This window comes from Pongo pygmaeus, chromosome 21 (assembly GCF_028885625.2).
Source record: "Pongo pygmaeus isolate AG05252 chromosome 21, NHGRI_mPonPyg2-v2.0_pri, whole genome shotgun sequence".
Taxonomy (NCBI): Eukaryota; Metazoa; Chordata; class Mammalia; order Primates; family Hominidae; genus Pongo; species Pongo pygmaeus.
The window spans coordinates 18302248-18328046 of NC_072394.2; the positions used below are offsets into that span (position 1 = coordinate 18302248).

Sequence of the window (25799 nt, forward strand, 5' to 3'; positions counted from 1 at the left end):
GTGGAATACTCAGTGGAGGACACAAGCATCTCTCGGCTCTGTGTTGTGCAACCTCCCATGGACACTTGTGTTCTGCTTTGGACACAAGATGTGTGGATCATAGTGGCAGTTGGAGTGAGGCATCACCACAGGCCAACTGTTTTCAGACAACTGATGTGTGGCCAAGAGGGGAAATGGATTCCTTTTGGGTAGATTGTCTGCTTGAATTCCTGGCTCATTTTGAGCCAAGACGATTGAGGAAATTGTCTTTTTCTGTTGGCTTTTAAAGAGCTGTTTCCATAAAAGGGAATTTAGCCCTTTACCAAATATGTTCTAAATGACTTATTGTGTGTTCCCTTTCCTTTTTGGTCTTTGTGGTGTGTGTGTCTGGTGTGTGTGTTTGTGCACATGTGCACACTATACAAAATGTATAGCCAGATTTATTACTCTTTTCCGTTGGCCTCTGCGTGTTGTACCAGCTTAGAAAGGGCTCCCTAGTCGAGCATGAAATTCAGTTTCAAACACTTGAACCTTTAACCCAGGGATTCTCAGGGCTGACTTTCTGTTTGGAATTGGACCTCAGGTCTGATGTACTTTGGGCTGATCTGTATTTTATCTTGCAAAGAGAAATATTAATTTCCAAACTTGTGAGTTCTTGGGAGCTCCCCTACTGTCACCAAGGCAGGCCCTAAATGCAGAGTAGGATGAAGTTCTGCTCCTCTGTGGAACCTGGCTTGAGCAGACAGGTTTCAGGTCCTGAGATCACAAACAGGGGAGAGAACTGTGTCCTAAGTGAGCAGAATCAGGAATGCTTTCCTGGGACATGTGTCAAGATGGGGGAAGACAAGGCTGACAGGTGGGAGGGATCTGTGCTGGCTCTTATGGGTTACGTTGTTCACTCCACAGAGGTAGCTTAGGTCGGCATGGTCATTGCCAGCTGACACCTTCTACCTGGCGTGTCTGGTGGCAACTTTTGTCAGCTGGTGTCCCCTCAGCTCCTGGCCAGGCGCATTCCCAAAGGCCTGTTGGTCCCAAAGTCCTTTAGCCTGGTTCTTTGATGGTTCCTTCTGCTTCTAGGGCCATGGCATCACATAATGGGGCTCCGAAAGTCATGGCTGTCAAGTTGCTGTCACGTGTACCTAGCACAGTCCAGAGGACAGAAGTTTAGAAAGTCAGCAGTTGTGGAACAAAGGTGAGGGACTTCTGTGAACTGGCAGCCCTTGGTGAGCCCGTGGCCTTCTGAGAGCCAGTGGTCAGAAGCGTCCTTCACTTGAGCAGCATCAGAGGGCCTGGGCTGACCTCACAAAGGGGCCATGGGTGTGACTACCTTGCTGGGGAGTGAAGCCAGAGGGCAGAAGTGCCCTGGAGTGCAGACCCCAGCAGACACTCTGACCAGGCACAGGAGCATGAACTGAGCTTGCTGGGGACAGAGAACAGCCAAGGGGCAGCCGGCAGTCAGCTCAAGTCCTCACAAAGGAGGGCAATACCACCTGTGGGCCGGGACCGTCGGCTCGAGGGCCAGCAGCCAGGAACTTGGCGAAGAACTTGGATCTGAGGTGGGCCCATGGTGTAGTTGTGGTGTGCTTGCCAGAGTGGCCTCCAAGCCCACCCTGGAAGGTGATCCAGAGACCATAGAGCAGAAAGGCTCCCTTCTCAGAGTGAGCTGCTGGAAGCCCACCAGTGTCAGGTCAGTGTAAAATAAGGAGCGAGAAGAGGGTGGAACAGGTCAATGTGCTTAAAACACAGAGAAATGGGGTGACAGTGAGGAGACCATCTGCCTGGTCCTGGGTCCTCCATGTTCACACCCCCCATCTCTCTCAGCCACATCAGCTCCCCGTTAATGGTAAGGTTGAGGGACCATGGTGGATGTTTGGGCAAGAGTCCTAGAGATGGAAGGTGCTTGTCAGTCACACACACTGGTTTACGGACAGATGCAGGCAGGGCTGCCCCAGCCAGCTGATGAGCCTCCTGCACAGCTGAGGACTTGATTTGCATTTCTAGAGGAGAGCATGTAGGGTGCCAGAACGATGTCACCAGAATGATGTCACCAGAGGATGGCCAGATTAAGACCTCATGAATCTTCTGGCTATGGTATCTCATGTATATTTAGTGCCTGATGGATATCAGGTGTCTCTTAGTTTTGCCAACACGTTCTGTGTTCAACTTAGAATACACTACCTCCACATATATTTCATTAACACAACTTAAGACTTCTGCCTACATCTCTATTTGCCCACTCTCTATACACATCTTAACTGGTTTGCCTGTCTTACAAACTACATGCTCATTTATATTCTATAGTAGAATTGGATATCCTCAAAAGCAAGTGTACATTCCAAGCAGTTATCTACATATGTGTGTCTCTTAGATTGAGATAGGTTACAAGGTAGGGGGAAGGGCAGGCCCTGAGTTAAAGAGTGGATGCTTCCATCAAGTATGCTTAAGTGCTCTCTTGACCTCTTGATGAGCCTCAGTTTCCTCCTGTATAAAGGGGTTACTCACAAAACAGCCCCATGGGGGATGGCAATGATTACATAAGACACATGAAGTGCCTGTGGAACTCTCTCAACCCTAACCTTCTGAGGTTTTAATGGAGGCTCCATTTTATAGGCATGGTTGATTAACCGGTCACTGATTAACTCAATCTTTGGCCCCTCTTTCATCCCTGGAGGTGGAGGGTGGGGCTGAAAGTTCCAATCCTCTAATCACCCTGCAGCCAGCCTCCATCCTGTGGCTATCTGGGATCCCACCAGGATTCACCTCATTAGCATACATTCAGGTGTGGTTAAAAAGGGCATGTTAGAAATAACCAAGATGATGCTGTGACATCTCAACCACTCAGGCGATTGTAAGGGTTTTAGGTGCTTCCTGCTAGAAACCTGGGGTGAAGACCAAGTATCTATTTCTAATTCTACTACAATATCACCACTGTGTTAACAGAAGTTCCTTCCTTTTAATCAGCAGTGCCAAGAAGAGCTGGGGTGCCAGTATCTGTGCATCTTCACAGGCAGCAGGGGCCAGCGTGCCACATCTGGCCCCAGTCCTGAAAGGATAGATGGTGCTTGGCCTGTGACCCTTGGCTGAGGCGCCATGGTCAGGCTCTGCCAGGCCCTGCTGCTGCTAGTGGCCACTGTGGCCCTTGCATCCAGAGGAGTCCAAGCCTGGGGCTCAACGAACGTGGTGAGGACATTCCAAGATATCCCTCAAAACTATGTCTACGTGCAGCAGGCACTCTGGTTCGCCATGAAGGAGTATAACAAGGCCAGCAGAGACAAGTTCAGCTTTAGGGCGCTGAAGGTTCTGAAGAGCCAGGAGCAGGTGGGTGGGGTGCTTGCTCCTTGCCCTTTCACTCCCCGCCCACAGTGTCAACAGAGTCAAACTCTGTAAAATATTTAAAGGGGTTTATTCTGAGCCAAATGTGAGTGACCAAGGCCTGTGATACAGCCCCAGACAGTCCTGAGAACATGTGCCCAAGGTGGTTTATAGTTTAATATTGTACATTTTAGGGGGATAGAAGTTACAGGCATACATCATTCAATACACACAGGTATATGTTGGTTTGGTTTAGAAAGGCGGGACAACTTGAAGTGGGGGCTTCCAGGTCATAGGTGGATTCAAAGATTTTCTGATGGTCAATTGCTTGAAACAGTTAAGTTGTTACCTTAAGACCTGGAATCAGCTGGGCATGGTGACTCACTCCTGTACTCCCAGCACTTTGGGAGGCAGAGGCAGGCAGCTCACCTGAGGTTGGGAGTTTGAGACCAGCCTGAACGACATGGAGAAACTTCATCTCTACTGAAAAAGAACACAAACTTAGCTGGGTGTGGAGGTGCATGCCTGTAATCCGAGCTACTTGGGAGGCTGAGGTAGGAAAATCGCTTGAACCAGGGAGGCAGAGGTTGCGGTGAACCGAGATCATGCCATTGCACTCAGCCTGGGCAACAAGAGCAAAACTGTGTCTCAAAACAAACAAACAAACAAATAAACAAACCCGGAATCAATAGAAGGGAATGTCTGGGTAAAGATCAGGGGTTGTGGAGACCAAAGTTAATCATGCAGATGAAGCCTCCAGGTAGCAGGCTTCAGAGAGAATAGATGGTAAATGTCTCTTATCAGGTCTTAAAAAGTGCCAAACTTTTAGTTAATTCTCTCCTGGATCAGGAAAAGACCTGGAAAAGGAAGGGGATTCTCTACAGAATGCAAATTTACCCCCATAAGAGCTGGCTTTGCAGGGTCATTTCAAAATTCATCAAAGAAATATATTTTGGGGTCAAATGCTTCTTTCAGGACCTGCTATTTGTCTTGGGATGCTATAGTAAAGTTGGAATTTGGTAATTTATTGCTACAAAGATCTGTTTTGTCAGTCCGAAGACCTCTGTTTTAATGTTAAAGCTAGTCAGTTGTTTCTGAATTCCAAAGGGTGGAGGGTATAATGAGGCATGTCTGACCCGCCTTCCCATCATGCCCTGAACTAGTCTTTCAGTTTTACTTTGGAATGCCCTTGACTGAGAGGGGGTCCATTCAGTCACTTGAGAGGTCTTAGAATTTTATTTTTGGTTTACATCAGTCTGAACAGAGCCCATTATCTGTGGATGGCTACTGAAACTAGGAATAGAAGACACAACTGAGAGATGCCTTTAGACACAATATATTTCTTTTATTTTAGGAGTTTTTGAAGGAAAACAAATTATATTTCATTCTTTGTTATACTGGGATGGAGATGAAAAAAATATCCATTAAAATCACTTGAAAGTGGTTACAGTCACATCAAAAAGTAGAGATAAGAGCCCAGAAGGCAGCTTGAAGGGAGCAAGGTTGGACCATTTGTGCATTATCAATGTGGGCCATGGCAAAGATGGGTTATGACACATTGAGCGAGTACAGCTGATGATGGGAAAGGAGCCTAGACAGAAGGGAGGCTCCTCTTTACAGGAAAACACCAACTCAAAAATGTGAAAGAAATGGCCTAACTAGAAAATTATGCCATCTTCTAGTTGTATCTTCTCACCACTACCACGGTCATAACTATTTCAGGCAAAGATCATCAGTGAATCCTACAACCACTGGGTGAGAGTGTTTGGCGTGAACCATTGCAGGGATTGCTTATTAGTTACAAGGGGAAAAGACACCCTTCTAATCAGAAAATTTGATAAACACCTTTCTTACCAAATGCTCACCACCAACCCTGAGACGAATTGGCATCACATACTTCCTGACACGATGTGCACAGAGGGGATGCCAGCACCTGTATATGGTATTCTTGCCCAGAATGCATACTTTGAATGTAATCAGAGGAGAAATTAGACAAATCCATAATTCAGCACATTCTATAAGACCATTTAAAATACCAGTATCATGAGAAACAGGGGAAAATGCTAGAAAACTTTTCCCCAACAAAGGAGACCTATGAAGCCTGACGGCTAAATGCAGCAGGTGGTCCTGTGTTATCTCGGTGTCAACTAGAGATTCAGTCTGGTTTATGAATTTGAAAAGAAGAGCTTTGTTTCTCTAAAGGATTGCAGCCTGCAGGGTGGCCATTCTGACAGGCTGGGAATTCTGACAGAAGCTGGAAAGAGGCACTTTGAGGGGAGAAGCATAAGACAGGAATCTGTGCTGAATGGGTTGGCTAAGTATACATATTTAATAAGCTATAGGAGGAGTCATGAAGATTCATGAAAGAAAAATGTATGCATGCACAGTTGAGCTTCATGCCTCTTCATGGGTTGCATCTTCAAAAATTGATGCTATTAGCATTATCCAAAGGTGGATTTTCAGCCCTCTGATGGCAAAAGCTGAAGTAGGGTCAACAAAACCCTCACTGTGCATCCTCCACACGTCAGGCAAAACCAGTCCAGAGATGGTGGCCAGTTTTCAGGAAGGGATGCCCTGTGAAGCTGGAGAGCTGTCACATCAAAATGCAAAGAGGGAAGAGGGACTCTGGTCTTGGCCTCAGATGATTGACTAATGGCCATAAAAGAATGAGTCATTTATTTCTTGTTTTCCAGTGTTGGTTTCTGCTTACTCCTTAGGAAAGAATACAAATTAAAGGTTAGTGAGGAAGGGACACACTGAGGTATGTCTAACATCCCATCCCATCATGGCCGGGAATTCAGTTTTTAAGGTTTCTCCGAGGTCCCCTTGGCCTAGAGGGGGTCTGTTCGGTCCATTGGAGATTTAGGGTTTTATTTTTATTTCTCAATAAAAGAAAAGAAAAAAATTATAAAGGATGTTATTGGGACAATTGATGAGATTTTAATCTGGGCTATATAATAGAAGAGAACTTTGTACCTGCGTTAAATTTCCTGAGAGAGGTGATTGTCCTGTGGCTCGGCAGGTGCCCAAGACAGGACGTGGTGGCACACCGTGAAGGCCCAGGAATGAGATCAGTCTGCTGGAGTCTGGGGAGTGAGAGGGTGGCTGGAAGGCAACACCGAGCTTGGGTCATGGCGGTGCTGACATGAAGTGTCACGCAGAGATGCCTCTTTGTGCTCCTCCTTCTCCAGCTCATCTCTCTGCCGCCTTCCCTTTGACCTTTCCTGTTCATGTCTCCAGGCTGCCAGGCCACCTGCCCTACTTTCCTGTTTTCTTATCTGATCAGGAGAGAAGGTTCACTGGGAGGCTGCATGCCGACAGTGCTGGGACATTAGGCCCCTTATGCATCTTGCCATGCTCTGTGGGACCTTGGCTCCCTCTGGTTCTTTCTGTAGGTCTGGTTATGTTGCTTGTGTTGCTTGAGTAGAGCACAGCTGTGACCAGGAATATGCCACCAATGAGCGAAATTAAAACCTTAGAACACAGGCAGTCTGCAGCCTCTCAGGCATGTTTAACACCTGTTCTCAGTAAGTTCCCGTCCCCTCCAGAACTATTCCACTTTCTTGGGTTTCTCCATATCTAAGCTTTCCTACTTACACCAATAAAATAGTGTTTTTGTTTTATAGGCAGGTGTTTAATAATGCAGTAAACCAAATACCTGGATATCTAAAAAATTATATACCATTTTGTACTGTTTCTTGTTTTTGTTTTTGTTTTTTTCCGTGAATGAATGTTTTATTTTTCAGTTTGCTGTGAGCTTTTGAATGCAGGCAATAATTCAAAAGAATCAGGTAGAAACAGATTCAATAAGAGACTACAACACAAGTATTTCAAATTCCTTGGCCTTACAGCTACATACTGCTGCAAAAGAGCACAGAAAGAGATTTTTAAAAATGTATCATCCCCCAAACAACACACCATAAAAGCAACAAAAAAATTCTTGGTGACAATTCAGCTTAAACTTAATAATATACACATAAGATTTATGAAAATAAAACAGCCATATCTTATTGGGAGATTTAAGTTAAGAATACACAGACTTGTATCAGGGGTTGGCCAAGTTTAGCCTGCTGCAGGCATTTAAACAGAGTAGTTACAGAGACAGCTTCGCCTGCAAAGCCTACAATCTTTACCATCGGGCCCTTTAGGGAAAAGTTTATAGATGCTGCTGTTTTCTTTTCTTTTCTTTTGGATATTTGAAGTAATTTTATTAATTTTTTCTTGACATGTTAAATGTTTCTATTTATTTTTAAGGTATACAACATGATGTTTTGCTCTATACATTGTGAAATGACTACTAAAATCAAGCTAATTGATATACCCATCACCTTACATAGTTACCTTTTTTTGTTTGCGTGTGGTAGGAATACTGGAGATCTACTGTTAGAGCAAGTTTCAAGCATATGATACACTGTTAATAACTGATGTCATCATGCTGGACTATCTCTTGGTAGACTGAGTTCTGCTGCAGAGTTTGTGCAATGTGAGTGCTGGCGCAAGGAGCATCCCATCCCCAGCAGCCTGGAGCCACACGGCAATGAGAGAATTCCAGTTTACTTGGCACCAGGGCTGGTTGCTTTCCGCAGGTGCACTCAGATCTCATAGATCATTAAGTTAGAACTACCTTCTTCTACATTACAGAGGAGGAAACAGTCACAGAAAAGTTTAGTAACTTGCCCAGAGCCACACAGCTAGTAAGTAGAAGAGCCAGGATTTAAAGCCAGGCTGAGCCAGGCATGGTGGCTCACACCTGTAATCTCAGACTTTGAGAGGCTGAGGTGAGAGGACTGCCTGAGCCTGGGATCAGCTTGGGCAGCATGGCAAGACCTCATCTGTAAATTAAAAAGAAAAAGAAAAAGAAAAAGAAAAAGAAAAAGAAAAAGAAAATTAGCTGGGTGTGCCTGTAGTCCCAGATACTCCGGAGGCTAAGGCTGGAAGATTGCTTGAGCCCAGGAGTTCGAGGTTGCAGCGAGCTGCAGTTGTGTCACTGCACTCCAGCCTAAGCAATAGAACTACACCCTGTCTCAAAAGAAAAAAAGAAAATAAATAAAAATAAACTCAGGCTGCTGTGCTCTTCTTCATCAGCACCTGTCTCTGAACAATGCCCAGTGGAGTGAAGGTGGTGGGAAAAAGTGCAGCCGCAGGGGAGGGAAAGAGAGGGGCCTTCGGATGGCCGGGAGTCAGAGGGGCCTGTCTGTGTAAAGACTGAGGGGCTCCTCAGCAGCCAGGACCCCACCCGCCTCCTGTTTCCTGAGCAAGTGTGGGTCAAGATAGGATTAGTGGTTGCTTGGTAGCTGATAAGTATGAATTAGAGCTGTTAGTTTTTTGGGTTTTGGTTTGTTTGTTTGTTTTTTGTTTTTTTTTTGAGATGGGGTCTCCTTCTTTCCCCCAGGCTGGAGTACAGTGGTGCAATCTTGGCTCACTACAAGCTCCGCCTCCCAGGTTCACGCCATTCTCCTGCCTCAGCCTCCCAAATAGCTGGGACTACAGGCACCTGCCACCACCCCCCTACCCCCACTTGGCTAATTTTTTTGTATCGTTTTTAGTAGAGACAGGGTTTCACCGTGTTAGCTAGGATGGTCTCAGTCTTGTGACCTTGTGATCCACCCGTCTCGGCCTCCCAAAGTGCTGGGATTGTAGGCGTGAGCCACCGCACCCGGCCTAGAGCTGTTAGTTTTTTATTGTAATTTCAACTTAGACCTATGACTCAAATATACTGCAATGGTTTGCAACTAGGGGTGGCTTTTGCTCCTTAAGGGAGTTTTGGCAATGCCTGGAGGGATTATTTTGTTATTATGACCAGAGGGGGCTGCTCCTGACATCTAGTGAATGGAGGCTCAGGATTCTACTAACCATCCTGCAAGGCACAGGGCAGCCCCCAAACAAAGAGGGATCCAGCCCAAAATATCAATAGCACTGAGGTTAGGAAACTTGATATACAGTCACCAGAAAGTTCTAAGAGTACAACTGAAAGTTGTTTAAAAAGATGAAAGCAAACTCTCAATTTCTTGAATCTCCAGTCTGGCTTGTCATTCTTGAGGGCACCACTAAGAGCAGTGTGCTCTGTCCTAGATATTTTCTATGCACTTACGTATGCATCTGAAATATTTAAAAGTATATTTTATAGTCATAAAATCATGCTTTCTATGCTATTCTCTACTTTTTTTGCCACTTGAAACATGTCTTAAAAAAGTTACATAAATACACTTAGATCCACCTCGTAGTTGTATTTCATGAGATGATGTGCCATAATTTTTTTTCGCCCATCTCCTAATGGACCATGAGGTTTGTTGATATGAAAAGTGAAACAATGAATATTCCTTTGTACGTGTTGCTATGATATTGTGAGGTTGAAATCAGGTGTCGACTGGATTGAAGGATGCCTGGATGGCTGGTTAAGTCTTGTTTTCGGGTGTGTCTGTGAGGGTGTTGCCAGAGGAGATGGATGTTCCAGTCGGTGGAATGGGAGAGGAAAACCCACCCTCAGTGTGGGTGGGCACCATTCAATCGGCTCCCAGTGAGGCTAGGACAAAGTAGGCCAGGTGGGAGAGGAGGATGACTTTGCTGGCTGAGGCTTCTGGCTCTTTTCTTCCTGCACTGGATGCTTGCTCCTCCTGTCCTTGGATATCTAACTCCAGGTTCTTTGGCCTTTGGACTCTGGGACTTGCGCCAGTGGGTCCCCGGGGCCTCTTGGGCCTTTGGCTGCACTGCTAGCTTCCCTGGTTTTGAGGCTTTTGGACTTGGACTGAGCCACTACTGGCTTCTCTCTGCTTGCAGACAGCCTACTATGGGATTTTTGCCTTGTAATCATGTCAGCCAATTCTCCCTAGTAAACTCCTTTTATATACAAACTTATTCTATTAGTTCTGTCCCTCTGGAGAACCCTGACTAATACCGAAAGTATCCTGAATTTGAATTCATTGGTTAAAGAGTACATTTGCAAAATAATGGCAAATTGCCCCTTAAAAGGGCTAAATTACATTAGATTTTTTGCAATGCTGCAGGTCTCAGTACCTCTTGCCTCTCATTTTCACCAGCTGTGGTCTCATTTTGTCTTTCAGATGTTTGCCAGTCTGATGGAGGCAAAATAACATTTTTTAATTCCACTATAGAGTGAGGAATTGTCTTTCAATGAATTTATCTACATTATATGTTTAATTCTAAGAATTGTTTCCCTTTTTCTTTTGCATTGCTTGTCTTGCTCTTACAGAATCATAGATGTTCTTTATGTACTATTCATATTAAACTATGGTTCTCATATATTTCACTCACATCCGTGTGAAGAGACCACCCAACAGGCTTTGTGTGAGCAACAAGGCTGTTTATTTTACCTGGGTGCAGGTGAGCTGAGTCCGAAAAGAGAGTCAGCGAAGGGAGATGGGGTGGGGCCATTTTATAAGATTTGGGTAGGTAAAGGAAAATTACAGTCAAAGGGGGGTTGTTCTCTGGCAGGCAGGGGTGGGGGTCACAAGGTGCTCAGTGGGGGAGCTTTTTGAGCTAGAGTGAGCCAGGAAAAGGAATTTCACAATTCAGTTAAGGCAAGGACCGGCCATTTTCACTTCTTTTGTGGTGGAATGTCGTCAGTTAAGGCAGGAATAGGCCATTTAAATATCACTTCTTTTGTGATTCTTCAGTTACTTCAGGCCATCTGGATGTATACGTGCAGGTCACAGGGCATATGATGGCTTAGCTTGGGCTCAGAGGCCTGACAATATATACTGCCAATATTTTGTGCTTGCCTGTTGCTTGTAGTTTAATTTTGCTTACAGTGTCTTTAAGATATGTTTTTAAAAACACTGACACAATAACACTTATTATTTCTTCCCATATGTTGTTTGGAGTTTATATCCTGCTTAAGAAGTCCTTTTCCATTCTTGAGTATAACAGTTAGAATTGTTATAAAGTTTTGGTGCTGCAAAAGAAATAGCACTTGAATATAAAATTTTCTATTTTTCTTCTCAGCAAGGCAATTTACTTCTATAGAAGGGTGCATCCTCACAGATGGAGCAATGGTGAGCTCACACCTGGACAAGGGAGGGGAAAGTGTTCTTATTCCTGATGCACGTGGCCCCTGCTGCTGTGTTGTTCCCTTATTGGCTAGGGTTAGACCACACAGGCTAAAATAATTCTGATTGGCTAATTTAAAGAGAGTGATGGGGTGAGTTGTTTGGCAGGGAAAATGGTCATGGCAGAGAAGGAAATCAGAATGAGTCAGGGTTGAGAATGAGTCAGGGCAGTGCAGGTAATCAGAATGAGTCAGGGTGGAGCAGGCGATCGAAAAAGGTTGCTTTATGAGGAAATTAAGTTTAAAAGTAGAAGGCAAAGAGTTGAATATACTGACATATTGATTCTTTGAAGAGAAATTTAGAACTCATATCTAACACAATTCTTCTAAGATATTTATAATTTTAGCTCAGTAATCTATCTTGGAATTATTTTTATTTATGGTGTGGAGTTAAAGTTATCCAGTTAAAGTTACTGGATCTAACTTTAACTTTTTAAAATAGTAAATTTCCGTAACTGTCTCTATAAAAGGCTTCTGTGTTTTGAAAAGCCAGCTCACCATAGACTAAGTATCCAAATATAGTTGAGTCTATTGCAGGATCATTGTTGATTCTCTTTCCTTGATTATTTTATTTGTTCCTGGGTGGGTATTGTAGAGTTGCTATTGAGTAGGAAGAGTCCTTTACATTATTCTTTTAAAAACCTTTTAAAAATAAGAATTCCCATTTATTCCTTAAAACCTTTTCATTGTGAAACCAACACAAAAACAGAAAAGTTCATAATGCATAGATGTCAAGCAGAATGAATCACTTTAAAATGAACGCTCATGAAATGATTCCCCATATAGTCTGGAGAGAACATCTCAGGCTCCCTGGAGTTATGCATGCCACTCTTCCCTGCTCTGCCCTGGAAGAAGCCTTTACCGTGAACACTGCCTAAGTGTACAGCCCTCGACACCACAGCTTTACCTGCTCCTTGAACTTCATAGGTGTGAGATCCCACATTCTGCGTTATTTTGGTTTGGCTTGTGTCTTTCAATATTATGTTTGTGCATTTCATTCATGTTGTGGCGTGTAGCAATAATATATTCCTTTTGTTTTTTTCAAAATCAAGTGTTTTATTTTTTTAAAAATTTATTGTATATATTTAAAGTATACAACATGATATTTTCATATACCTGTAGATAATGAAATGGTTACTGCAGTTGAGTGAGTTAACATATCCATCATTACACATTGTTACCTTTTTATGGGGATCAAGATCCCCCAAATCCACACTTTTAGAAAAATCCCAAATACAATACAGTAATCTTGACTTTGTCCTCATGTTGTACATTAGAACTCCAGACTTGTTTGTTCTACATATCTGTGACTTTTTATCCTTTGACCTATGTCTCCCCATTTCTTCCCCGACCCACTTCACTTTTTATGTTAAGTGAAGTAAAAAACCAGATACAGGAAGAAAAATACTACATGATCTCATTTATGTGTGGAATCTTAAAGAAAAAAAAAGTATGTTCGTTCTTACTGCTGCAGAAAATTTCATTATGTAAGCACTCTATCATGTATTTATCCTGCTATTGTTGATACATATTGGGGTTGTTTTCCGTCTTTGACTGTATGAGTAGTGACACTATGCACACACAGGAATAACTAGTGGATACTGTGCCTTGTGGATTCAGTTCCGTAATACAGTCCATTGCATTGTATTCCATGCACTACAGTGAATATCACACTAAAGTGAGTCACACACATAATTTGGATTCCCAGTGCCAATAAAGTTATGTTTACACTATACTGGAGTCTATTAAGTGTACAATAGCACTAAATCTAAAAATATATACCTTAGTTAAAAATATTATATTGTTAACAACACAAATGATACCTTAGGCCAATTGTAACCTTTTGCTGGTGAGGGATCTTGCCTCGATGTTGGTGGCTGCTGACTGAGCAGGGTGGTGGCTGCTGAAGGTTAAGGGGACTGTGGCAATTTCTTAAAATAAGACAACAGTAAAGTTTGCCACATTGATTGACTTACTCTCATGAAAGCTTTCCTGTAGCATGTAATGGTGTTTGATAACATTTTACCCACAGTAGACTTTTTTAAAAAAATGGAGTCAACCCTCTCAAACCTTTCAGCTGCTTTATCAACTCAGTTTGTGTAATAGTCTAAATCCTTTGTTGTCATTTCAACAATGTTCACAGCACCTTCACCAGAAATCGATTCCATCTCAAGAAACCATTTTCTTTGCTCATCTCTAAGAAACAACTCCTCACCTATTCACATCTTATTATGAGACGGCAGCAATTCAGTCACATTTTCAGTTCCACTTCTAATTTTAGTCGTCTTGCTATTTCCACCACATCTGCAATTACTTCCTCCACTGAAGTCTTGAGTCTCTCAAAGTCATTCATGATGGTTGGATCACATTCTTCCAAATTTCTGTTAATGTTGATATTTTGAACTCCTCCCACGAATCACACATGTTCTGAATGGCATGTAGAATGGTAAATCCTTTCCAGAAGGTTTTCAACTTACTTTGCCCAGATCCATCAGAGGAATCACTCTTTGTGGAAGTTACAGCCTTATGAAATGTTTTCCTTAAATAACAACACTTGAAAGTTGAAATTACTCCTACAGAATGGATGTTGTATTAGCTGACATGGAAACAATATAAATCCTTGTATATTTCCACTAGAGCTCTTGGGTGACCAGGTGCATTGTCAATGAGCAGCAATACTTTGAAGGGAATTGTGCATGTGCTTTTTTTTTTTTTTTTTTGGGCATTATGTCTCAGTGGTAGACTTAATATATTCAGTAAACCGTGCTGTAAAGAAAAATGCTTTCATCCAGGATTTGTTGTTTTATCATAGGTAGAGTAGATTTAGCATAAGTCTTAAGTGCTTTAGGATTTTCAGAATAGTAAATGAACATTGGCTTCAATTTAAAGTCACCAGCTGCGTTAGCCTCTAATAAGAGAGTTAACATGTCAATTGAAGCTTTGAAGACAGACATTGACTTCTCTCTAGCTATGAAAGTACTAGATGGCATCTTCTTCTAACAGAAGCCTGATCGATCTACATTGAAAATCTCTTGTTTGTGTAGCCACCTCCGTCAATTATCTTAGCTGCATCTTTGGGATAACTTGCTGTAGCTTCTTCATGAGTACTTTGCCGCTTTACCTTGTACTTTTACGTTATGGAAATGGCTTCTTTTGTTAAACCTCATGAACCAGTCTATGCTAAATTCCAACTTTTCTTCTGCAGCTTCCTCACCTCCCTCAGCCTTCATAGAATTAAAGACAGTTAGGGCCTTGCTCTGGACTAGACTTTTGCTTCAGGGAATGTTGTGGTTAGTTTGATCTTTCATCCAGACCATTAAAACTTTCTCTATATCACCAATAAGGCTGTTTTGCTGTCTTATCATTTATGTGTTCACTAGAGTAGCACCTTTAATTTTTTTCAAGAACTCTTTCTTTGCATTCATAGCTTTGTTAACTGTTTGGTGCAACAGTTCTAGCTTTCAGCCTATCTTAGATATCAACATGTCTTCCTCACTAAGCTTAATCATTTCTAGCTTTTCATTTAAAGTGAGATATGTGTGACTCTTCTTTTCACATTACAATGAGGCAACGGTAGGGTTAGTTGGCCTTATTTCAGTATTACTGTGTTTCAGGGAATAGGAAGGCCTAAGGAGAGGAAAGAGATGGGGAATGGCCAGTCTGTGGAGCCGTAGGAACACACATATTTATAGATTTAAGTTCACTGACTTATATGGTCATGGTTCTTGGTGCTCCAAAACAATTACCTAGTAACATCGAAGACTACTGATCACAAATTACCATAATAGATGTAATAATAATGAAAAAGTTTGAAACATTTTGAGACTTGCCAAAATGTGACACAGAGACAGGAAATGTGCACGTGCATGTTGGAAAAATGGTACCGATAGATGCTTGACTCAAGGTTGCCATAAACCTTCAATTTGTCAAGAACACGGTACCTATGAAGCATGATAATTCAAAGTACAATAAAATGAGGTGTGCCTGTATTTGTACATGTGTGTGCCTTTGAAGTTAGGTATACATCCAAAAGTGAAATTGCTGGATCCAAGGGTGTGCACTTCTCTCTCTGACCTCTAACCCAAGATTTAAAGGGCTCATGTGAATAGGTCAGGTCAACCAAGTCAATCTGCCTATTTTAAATCAGCTCTGCCCTAGAGGATAGCCTAATCACAGAAGTAAATTCCATCCTATTCACAGTCCTAGGGATCCCACAGGGCACACACAATAGGGAGCAGGACTCCTTGGGGGCATCTTAGAATTCTGCATACCACACTCCCTTTGTTCAATGCCTAGGAAACTTTTCTAGAATTTCTAAAAAAATGTTTTAAATGTTTTGTCAGTTGTCTCTGATTCTTCTGGGACCAGTTATTGTGTTTAAACTTGATCATTCTCTTTAATATGTTCTCTCCCCCAAGTCTTGTAAACCTTGTTTTCTTGTTCATTTTTAAATAAAGTCCACTTTTGCCATTGAGCTGCTCCATTTCCCCAAGAGGCTGTCTTTGAACAGAAGGGCTGCTAGGGGCTTTGTGCAGGTAGAATGCCCTGAGAGGCAGAAATTTTGGAAGAATCTACATTTCAATAAGGTGTGGATACTAAGATTGGCAAAGAATAGGGGACTTCGGAGAGAATCAATACAAATACACACTAAGCAAGTTCTAGTTCTGGGTCATAGTTTTATTTCCTCAATATCTATTGATTAGGCGTGAAGATGCTACAAGCTCTGCTGTGTCCCAAGCTCTAATAAGCAAACCATTAGCTTCCCCAGGAAAATAATTTTGGGGGGAATCGTTTTCTTGCTTTATTTTGGAGACAGTTACCATTACTTTAAAATTAAATACTATGATGAGAGAGAGAGAGACAGAGATATCAAGGTAAGAAAACTTCTAAATTACCCCAAAACTTCTGGACAGAAAACAGTTGAAGAGCGGGAACGCAAAAAAGACATTCTTGGCCTTGAGTAGTCAATGACATGTTTATTTACCAGAGATGACAATTGATATTATATATTCTTTAATGATATATGATTTTTACATTACTCATTGACAGGTGACAGATAGTTTGGAGTACTATATTGAGGTCAAAATTGCCCGAACAATTTGCAACAAAATTTCAGAAGATGAAAACTGTGCATTTCAAGTGGATCCCAAAATGCAAAAGGTATGTGGCTGAGACAAGGAGAATCCCTTGCGCTGGTAAGATTTGTGTACCAGATCATATCCAGGACTGTGGATGACCAGGTTCTAGACACAGAGCATCATTTCTATTATCTGTTGCTGATGCCAACCTTCCCTTCCCGAATGTTATGGGATCTTTGGGGTGTTGCTTTTCTGGCTGAAAACCTCTATGGCTGGTGGCACCTTTGCCCAAGTTCTTGTCCTGTTTCTGGGAAGAATGAGGTACACAGACAAGCGGAGGGTGAGCAAGACAAAGAGGAGCTTCATTGAGTGTTAGAACAGCTCAGAGGAAACCCCGTGGTGGGTAGCTCCTCTCTGTAGGCAGTTCATCCAGAGTGTTCAGCTCTCAGCAGAAAGGGTAGCTCCTCTCTGCAGCTGGTCATCTGGTAGTCTTCCCAGATCTCAGCAGAGAGAATAGCTCCTTTCTACAGCTGATTGTCTGTCCTCTGCTCTGTCTGAGTCTGGGGGTTTCTATGGTCTTCAGAGGGAGAAGTGTGTGCTGATTGGTCTGTGGTCAGCCATAGGTGGGCGCAGCAATAAGTACAAGTTCCCCCTCTGGTCTGCAGGACTGGCAGCCCAGCCCAGAGGCCTTAGGCCCTCCCCAGACTGAAGGTGGGGCTTCGCCCGGGACCCACCCCCTTCTGCCCAGGAGCCTGTCTGCCTTCCACCACCCTTCACGGCCCAGGCTGTTCATGCCAAGGGGCGCCCACAGGCCAGTGCTGAGCTGTCCTCAGCACCCCCTTGGCCTCCCTCCTGTGCTTCTCGGTGCCCAAAGACTGGAGGGGGCCGAAGCAACAGGGGGCCAGAGTATTACAGCTGCCCGGAGCATGCATGCACCCGACTGGATTGCGACAACTCCGGGGTTCTGCCCCAACCTTGATCCATGATCAGAGCAGGCGCCAGGAGCGGGGAGAGGCCAGGCAGTGTAAGCAGGCATCCCAAGCCTGTGGGGGGCAGGGAGAACTTCCCAGGCCCTCAAGAGCACAGAGATGCCCAGGTCTACCCCTGGACCTGGGCAGCTGCAGCTGAATCCAGGGGCTCCTGCCTCCCACAACTCAGAAGCTGTGTGGCTCCTGCTTTTCCCGGAGTCCTGGGCCCGATTTCCTGCTGTAGCCGGCATCTTGGCAGTGGCCACTCTCCATGTGCCGCTGCTGCCATCACCACCAACACACCAACACTCACTTACACACACACACACACACACACACACACACAGTGGCTTAAAGTAAAATGAACTCATTATTTCTCACTATTCTGCAACCTGGGCTGTGTTCTATTGGGGCAGGAATATTCTAGATAGCTGCTTTACTCATGTGTCTGGCACCTCCACTGGGATGGCTGAAACAATGGGGGGCTGGCTAGGCATCCTTCTCATACTGCTCAGGGACTCCCCGTGGGGCAAACTTGTAGAGTGATCAGTTATCCTGGTTTGTCAAAGACTGTAGGCTTTCCTGGGATGTAGGCCTTTCAGTACTAAAACCAGGGAAATTTTAGCAAACCAAGATGTGTTGGTCATCCTACACTTGGACATTCTCACAACATGGTGCTTCCAAGAGAATCAAAATTCTTAATTAGATCCTAAGAGGAAGAAGCAGAAGCTGCCATCAGAACTGATAGAGAAGAAAGTGATGGCCGCCATGTTGGTGCACTGTCAATTCCGGCACCCTTTGCTGAGGGGTCCTGGCCCAGTAGAAGGTACAGCATGACCTTCCTCCACTGCAGTCCTTGAAATAGCATTCCTCTCCCGCTGGAATTCCACAAACCTGTGATTGCTTTGAAGCAGGGGATGTTGGAAGCAACGCTTCTTGGCTGATTCTGATACCAGTGGGCTAGGGGAGGTCCCCAAATGCCAGCGGGACCTTGACCCTGGATGATGTCTGGGCTCTTGACACCTTCATGAGAAGGAATTCAAGGCTAAGTTTGAAAATAGTGAAAATACAGAGATTTGTTGCAAAGCAAAAAGAACACACTCAAGATGTGGGGAATGTGGGTGTGTACTTGAGAGAGAGACCCATGTGCAAGAGGGTTTGGTGCTCCTCCCTTTGTGGGTTTCTTTAACCAAAGGCTGGAATATTCATGAAAATTCCTGGAAAAAGATGGAGATTTCTTGGACCAGTGTGCCACCCATTTTTACAACAAATATGGGTGTTCCCAGAGCTCCATGGTGCTGATGGGTGTGTATTTAGTATGTTAATGAGCACATAATGAAGTCCTAGGTGAAACTTAGGTCAAATCCAGTGCCATGTTGGGTCCAGTCAGTCTTAGCCAGCTTGGTCCACACCCTGGTTTTCAGGGTATCATCAGCCCCTAGCTTCTGCAGCTATTTCAACAGTTTCCTTTTGCTAGTCATGCAAAACTGCTGCCTGGAATGTTCTGTTTTCCTGCAACCACCCTGTAGTATTCCTGTCTCAATTCCACTAGTCCAGCTGCTGCATGGAAGTCCTACAAGGCTCTGGGACAGTCCCAAGACTCCAGCCCAATGGCCCTGCATGCTCCCCATAGTCTCAGAGGTCCAGGCTGCTGCTGCTTCAGGCCAAGATGGGGGACAGCCCCAACCAGGCCAGGGTGTTGTCAGATGGAGACTGTCACAAAGGCAAGTTCATCACAGAGGAGCCAGGCTTAATAAAAAAGTCCCTTACTCTCCTCATAGTTAACTTAACAGGGATACATTTCAGATTTAAATTTAATATTTTAAAATGTATATAAATATTTTTTTAAAGTATATTCTCATAAAAATATATGGGATAACAGTGAGGTCATGCCCCTTGGTCTTCTTGATGATGCCCCAATTCTGCCCCCTGCCAAGGAGTTTCCACTGGGATCATTTGTGTGGACAGCCTTAAGATAATTTCACTATAAACTTACAAAAATGACATAGTCTTTTTTCTCTTTCTCTTTTTATTTAAATAACTGCTGACACATTGTGTGTTTTTTGATATAACTTCCTTTTTTCACATTTGTCTTGGTAATCTTCTCATTGAAATTATTTCCAAATTTTTACTTTCACAAATGAAACTGCATTGAAACCCATACATATGCATATTTCTGTGCCCTGTGTATTTTTTCATCTATTTACTAAATACCTGAAGCAGGCACAAGACATGGATAGGCGGAAATAGTGGCAGATAAGTGATTGGCAAAAACTACTCAGACATAACGCCAATTAAAAATATCCTCATATTTAGGCCAGGCGTGGTGGCTTATGCCTGTAATCCCAGCACTTTGGGAGGCCAAGGTGGGCGGATCACCTGAGGTCAGGAGTTCAAGACCAGCCTGGTCAACAGGCTGAAACCCTGTCTCTACTAAAAATACAAAAATTAGCTGTGCATAGTGGCATATGACTGTAGTCTCAGCTACTCAGGAGGCTGAGGCAGAAGAATCTCTTGAACCTGGGAAGCAGAGGTTGTAGTGAGCCAAGATCACACCATTGCACTCCAGCCTGCGCCACAGAGTGAGACTCCAACTCAAAAAAAAAAAAAAATCCTCATATTTTAATGAAGAGCAGACATCATAGCAGAATGCCAAATGCAAGCAGGTGGCTAAATCTAGAGAGTGAATTCTTATAAGAGATTAGAAATAATTTTAAATTAAGTAATATTTAAAAAATTCAAGAAAGTACTAAAAATGATATATCAAATGCCCATCTGCCCACCACACAAATTTTACAACTATTATCATTTTATTACATTAATTTTAGATATCTATTTTTTAATTTATTTTTATTTTTAAAAATAAATTTTATTGGGTATATTTAAAATATATCACATGATACTATGTGATTCATATAGATAGTAAAATGGTTACCATAGTGAAGTAAAATAACATATCCATAATCTCACATAATTATGCATTGTTTTTGTGACACGAACAACTAAGTCTAGTCATCTAGCAGAAATTCCAAATATAGTATAATTTAATTAACTCATGATGTACATGAAACCTCATCCTATATCTGCTAATTTGTAGCTTCTAGCCTACATCTCCCAACCCCCCACAACCCGCTCTGTGGGTAACCATTACTTTATTCTCTCTCTGTATATTTGGCTCTCTTTATTTTTTTTTCAGATTCTACATATAAGTGTGATCATGCAATATATTTCTTTCTGTGTCTGGCTTGTTTCACTTAGTACAACGTCCTCCAGGTTCATCCATGTGGCCAATGACAGGATCCCCTTCTTCTTTAAGGCTGAATAATATTTCATTGTGTGTGTGTACTGCATCTTCTTTATCCATCCATCCGTTGATGGGCACTTAGGTTGTTTCCACATGCTGGGTATTGTGAATAGTGTTGCAACAAACACAGGAGTGCAGATATCTTTATGAGGTGACGATTTTATTTCCAGAGGGATTGCTGAGTCATATGGTAATTCTATTTTTAATTTCTTCAGGAACCTCCATACTGTTTTTCATAATGGCTGTACCAGTTTACATTCCCAGAAACAGTGTACAAGGGCTCTCTTCTCTCCACACCCTCACCAACATTCATTATCTCTTGACTTTTTGGTAATAGCCATCCTAATGGGTATTATAATTTATTTTAAAAAGTAAAATGTTACACATCTATTATGCTCCCCCCTCAAAGATAACCACTCTTCTATCATTGCTGGGTAACATTTCTACCTATGTTTAAAAACTTTTGCCTATGTGAAAGAATTTTGTGTGCTTTTCAAAATTTACATAAATTTTGGAACTTTCTGTTTTGTTTTGTTTTTTATTTACAAGACTTGCTTTTTAATATCCTTCTTTTTGGGAGCAATAAGGCAGCTCCTGTTGGGGCCACAGCCTTAGGTGGAGGAACACAGCCAACCTGCTGTGACTCCCTGACCTCACTCTCCTCCTGCTTCACACTTTTCTGATTTTATCCTTCCTTGGCCAAACTCTACCGGAAGCCAGAAGGGGCCCATTGACACTGTCCATGGTGGTCATAAAGCAAGGGTGCCCAATGGCATGGTCCAGAGAGGTCAGAGGATAAGGATGTCCATTGGAGCAACTCACAGAGGTCAGAGGGCAAATGTGCCCATTGGAGCAGCCCATGGAGGTCAGAGGGTAAGGGTGCACATTGGTGTAGTCCGTGGAGGACAGAGGGTAAGGGTGCCATTGGAGCAGCCCATAGAGGTCAGAAGGTGAGGGGCCCACTGGTGTAGTCGATGGAGGTCAGAGGGTAAATGTGCCGATTGGAGCTGCCCATGGAGATCAGAGGGTAAGGGTGCCCACTAGAGCTGCCCATGGAGGTCAGAGGGCAAGGGTACCCATGGGAGTTGCCCATGGAGGTCAGAGGGCAAGGGTGTCCATTGGAGCAGCCCATGGAGGTGAGAGGGCAAGGGTGCCCACTGGAGCAGCCCATGGAGGTGAGAGGGCAAGGGTGCCCACTGGAGCAGCCCATGGAGGTGAGAGGGCAAGGGTGCCCACTGGAGCAGCCCATGGAGGTGAGAGGGCAAGGGTGCCCACTGGAGCAGCCCATGGAGGTGACAGGGCAACGGTGCCCACTGGAGCAGCCCATGGAGGTCAGAGGGCAAGGGTGCCCACTGGAGCAGCCCATGGAGGTCAGTCTTCCAAGACAAGCCAGGTAGAGACAGGAGGAGTGCAGACCTCGGGGGACAAATGGAGAAAATTTAGCACAGGGGCAGGCGTGGAGATGTGAGAGACATATGAATCCATTATTAGTCTGTTGAGATACCTCAAATGAGAGATGATGTTGGTTAGGTTGGGGAGGTGCTCAGATTCTGGGTCTATGGAAATTTATTTAGAATTTGCTGATTGATTAGCCATGGAGCTTGAGAGGAGGAAAATCAGGATGGCTTCAGGTTTGAGAGGTTGGGAGGTGGTTTGCTGTCTTTGTTTTCTCTTAGGATTGCATCCTCTATCTTGAGTACATGGCACTCAATAAACTTTTTTCCACTTGCCCACATCTATTTATCATGTGGAGATTTTTATCTGTCTCTGTCCTTGCATGGGGTCCTTTCCTGTTTCATAAAGCTCTTATAGGTTGGACTCTATCTGTTTCCTTGGTTTATTTATTGGCATTTAGAAAGGAAGAAAGTGTGGATATCTGGGATCCTTGGAAAATAAATTTTAAAACAATATTTAATAGTTATTGGCCTGATTCATTCAATGTCAAAAAGTTGGAAATTTTCAAAAATATTAAGCTTTTTCAAATCAACTATTAATACCCTTATCTAAATCTTACCACTGTAAATATATTGGTATATATTTTAGTTTAAACATATTTTATTTTTTTTGTAATTGAGACCATGATGAATACTGTTTCATGATCTAGATTTTTATTTAATAATAAAACCTAAGCATTTCCAAAACTGTAAAATTATTAGAGAGCATCATGTAATGAAACCATTTGATATTATTTTATGATGCTTCCATATATTATTTAGCTAATTCCTGAGAATTGATTATTTAAGATTTTCCCTAATTTTTAGCTACTATGCACAGTGCTATAATGAATAGTCTTGCTTCTATGTGTGTGTATGTCTGATTACTGTTTCCTTATAGCAAGGTTCTCAGAAATTGAATTAGTCATCCAATATTTTTTCACCTCTTACAAATTTTAATATACATTGCTAAAATATCCTCTAGGGTTGATCTTGATAATTGGGTTATTCAGATCCTCTGTTTCCTGATTGTTTTCTGTCTACCTTGGCTGGTCCGGAAGTTAAGCAATTATTTAGTCAACTCTCTGGCAAACCCGATGCCCACTCTCTCTCTTTGCACCACTGGCACACACAGGCTCCCCCGTTCCTGGATCCCCCTCTCGCCCAGGTGCAGAAGCCTGGACTCAGTTCTGCAAGGTGCTGTCTGGATTGCTGGTGGCATGTCCTATTGTCTCTCCAAAACTGTTCCTACACCTTTATATCTTAGAGAACTTCTTCTCTACTTGATGCTGTCATTCAAGTTTACATTGACTTCATGGAAGTATTCTTACTTTATATTTTTATTCTAAATGAAGATTTTAGGAGAGAGAGGAGGGAAAGCGTGTTCTCATTCCCATGCACGGATCCTGAAACCTACATGTTCTGCAGGACTCTGGAATGAGAGCTACTTGTTTCCTTCCAGCCCTACAGCTGCAAGCTTTCCTCCTTGGTTGCTGGCACATTTTTATTTCCCCAAAAGGTGCAGGACCTGGTAATATTCTTGCAATGTTGCATTCCCCGGGTAGGACTGTCTGTGCAGCATGGGGTCTCTGTGGGCTACAGGGAGTCCATGTGGCTGGATGAGAGTCAGGAATGGAGATGGGGATTTTCCAATAATAATCCATCCTTGGGCTCTGACCCTTGCTCTCCTGGGGTGAATGAAGCCACACCCATGATGGCTCAGATCACAGCAGATGAACTGATGAGGACTTCTCTGGTGAGGGGGCTGGATCCTCTGTTGTCTGATGAGGCGTGGCTGACTCAGACAGGTTAGCCCTGCTGAATCTAACAGATTAGCCCTGCTGAATCTAACTCCTGCCCGGAAATAGGAACTTCTGCTTTTGTTTTCTTCTTTTTAGAATAGAAACTGACTATTCTTTTTGTCTCTTTCAGGTGGTTTTTTGTACTTTTATTGTTGCATCTAAACCATGGAAATTTGAACTCACCATGCTGAAGAAACAATGCAAAGACATGTAGTTATTTTCTAGCTGTTCTGCCACACTCATTTCCATTTTAAAGAAGAAGCAAAGACACTTGCAAGAACTAATACAACACAGTCAACCCATTAACTTCATTTGTTTGGCCTTTTTGCATTTTTGTGTGTTCTTCATGGGCTGATGTTGAAAATCCATGATGAGTTTTGACAGCATTGCACAGCCTATTCTAGCTGGAAACTTCACCTACTATCTGGGATAATCTGCTACCAATAAATGGAAGTGGTTTCTACACCTCACCCAACTCTGAGTACAAATTACTTTTCATGGACAAATCTTTCTAGATAACCAGAGGACCCAGCCCTCAATTGCTTCAAGCATGCTGGCACTTACTGTAAGGCTCTGAGAGTCTTGGCTGCCTTGAGAGTTTCTGTCCATGGATTTCTACAGAAATCTCCCTTCCCAGGACTTTTTGGAAGACACAGCCCGTTAGCTTAGAAACAGTTAGTTTTAACCAGACCCAACCAGAGAGACAGCTGGGCCGTTTAGAGATTTTCATTGGTTTTGAATTGAAGCAGAAAAGTTAATGATGCAGGGAGAGAAGACTACATTCATGTGTATGTGTGTGTGTGTATGCATGCATGTGCATGTCTGTGCATAAGTGTGTGCTCACAATTAGATGTATCAGTTAATGCTGCATGACAAATCACCTGGTCACTTAACGGCTCAAGCAATTGATTTATATGTCTCATGGTGTCTGTGAGTCAGGCATCTCTGGATGGCCTGGCTGGGCAGCTCTGGTTGTCACATCTCATTGTGTTACACTCTGATATTGACTGTGCTGCCATTATTTGAAGGTTTGATGGACTCTGGAGAATCCTTTCCAAGGTAGCTCACTCCCATGGCTGCAGGTTGATAATGGTTATTGACTGAGGTCTCTGTTCTCCGTGTGGCTTCTCCACAAGACTGCATGTCAGCTTGGTATCCCAGATGACTTGCTCCAGACACAGTGTTCCCAGAGACCAAGACAGAAGCCACTGTATCCTTTGTAAACTAGACTCAACCCAGAACAGCCCTGGCTCAGTGTGGACTACACAAGGACATAAAGATAGGAGATTAGGGTCACCAGAGGCCATCTGGGAGGCCGGCCACTACAGTGTGTACACATGTGTGCATGTGTGTGCACGCATGTGTATGGGGAGTGGACTGAGGTGATACCATGACCATAAAGAGGTGCTTTCTGAAATCCTGATGCTTAGGCAGCAGCACCAATGTGCAAGCTGGGGCAAGGAGACAATATTGTGTAGTAGCCAGTAATAATACAGGGTCAGGTTCTAACTTAGACACATGACAGAAGGATGGTGACGCTCAGAGGCCACCTGCATGACAGCTGTCCTTGAGGGCTCTTCTGTGACAGGGCTGACTGCAACCTTCTGAGCCTCTCTGCCTGATGGCTTTCTCTGCCAAGGAAGGGCAGGCTGGAGTGCCAGTGGGTAATACCCCTGAGAGGAGCCCTCAGCCAATGATAGGAGTTGGAGGATAAACATCCTGGCCTTTTATCCCCTGGGATATAACACCAAGTGTGTCTACCCAGTCACTGAGGAGTGTCCTGCAAGACTGAGACCTAGCTATCCATATTGCTAATCTCTCTATCCGTGCTGCTTCTGCCCCTTACCATTTCCACTTT

General features: G+C 43.3%; 1 protein-coding gene across 4 annotated transcripts; it reads left to right on the plus strand.

Moving 5' to 3' along the window:
• Window positions 1-613: 613 nt before the first annotated feature.
• LOC129021747 (cystatin-13-like) lies at window positions 614-24416 on the plus strand. Of its 4 annotated transcripts, none has more exons than XM_054467608.1 (4): window positions 614-1666; window positions 2944-3297; window positions 16406-16516; window positions 24072-24416. In XM_054467608.1, exons 2-4 carry the CDS (start codon window positions 3070-3072, stop codon window positions 24153-24155), a joined length of 423 nt encoding a protein of 140 aa, XP_054323583.1. In that variant the 5' UTR covers window positions 614-1666; window positions 2944-3069; the 3' UTR covers window positions 24156-24416. The 4 variants fall into 4 exon arrangements, with proteins under 4 accessions (XP_054323583.1, XP_054323585.1, XP_054323584.1 ...); XM_054467610.1 differs by having other exon boundaries at window positions 799-1535; XM_054467609.1 differs by having other exon boundaries at window positions 800-1666; window positions 2941-3297.
• The last annotated feature ends 1383 nt before the right edge of the window (window positions 24417-25799 follow it).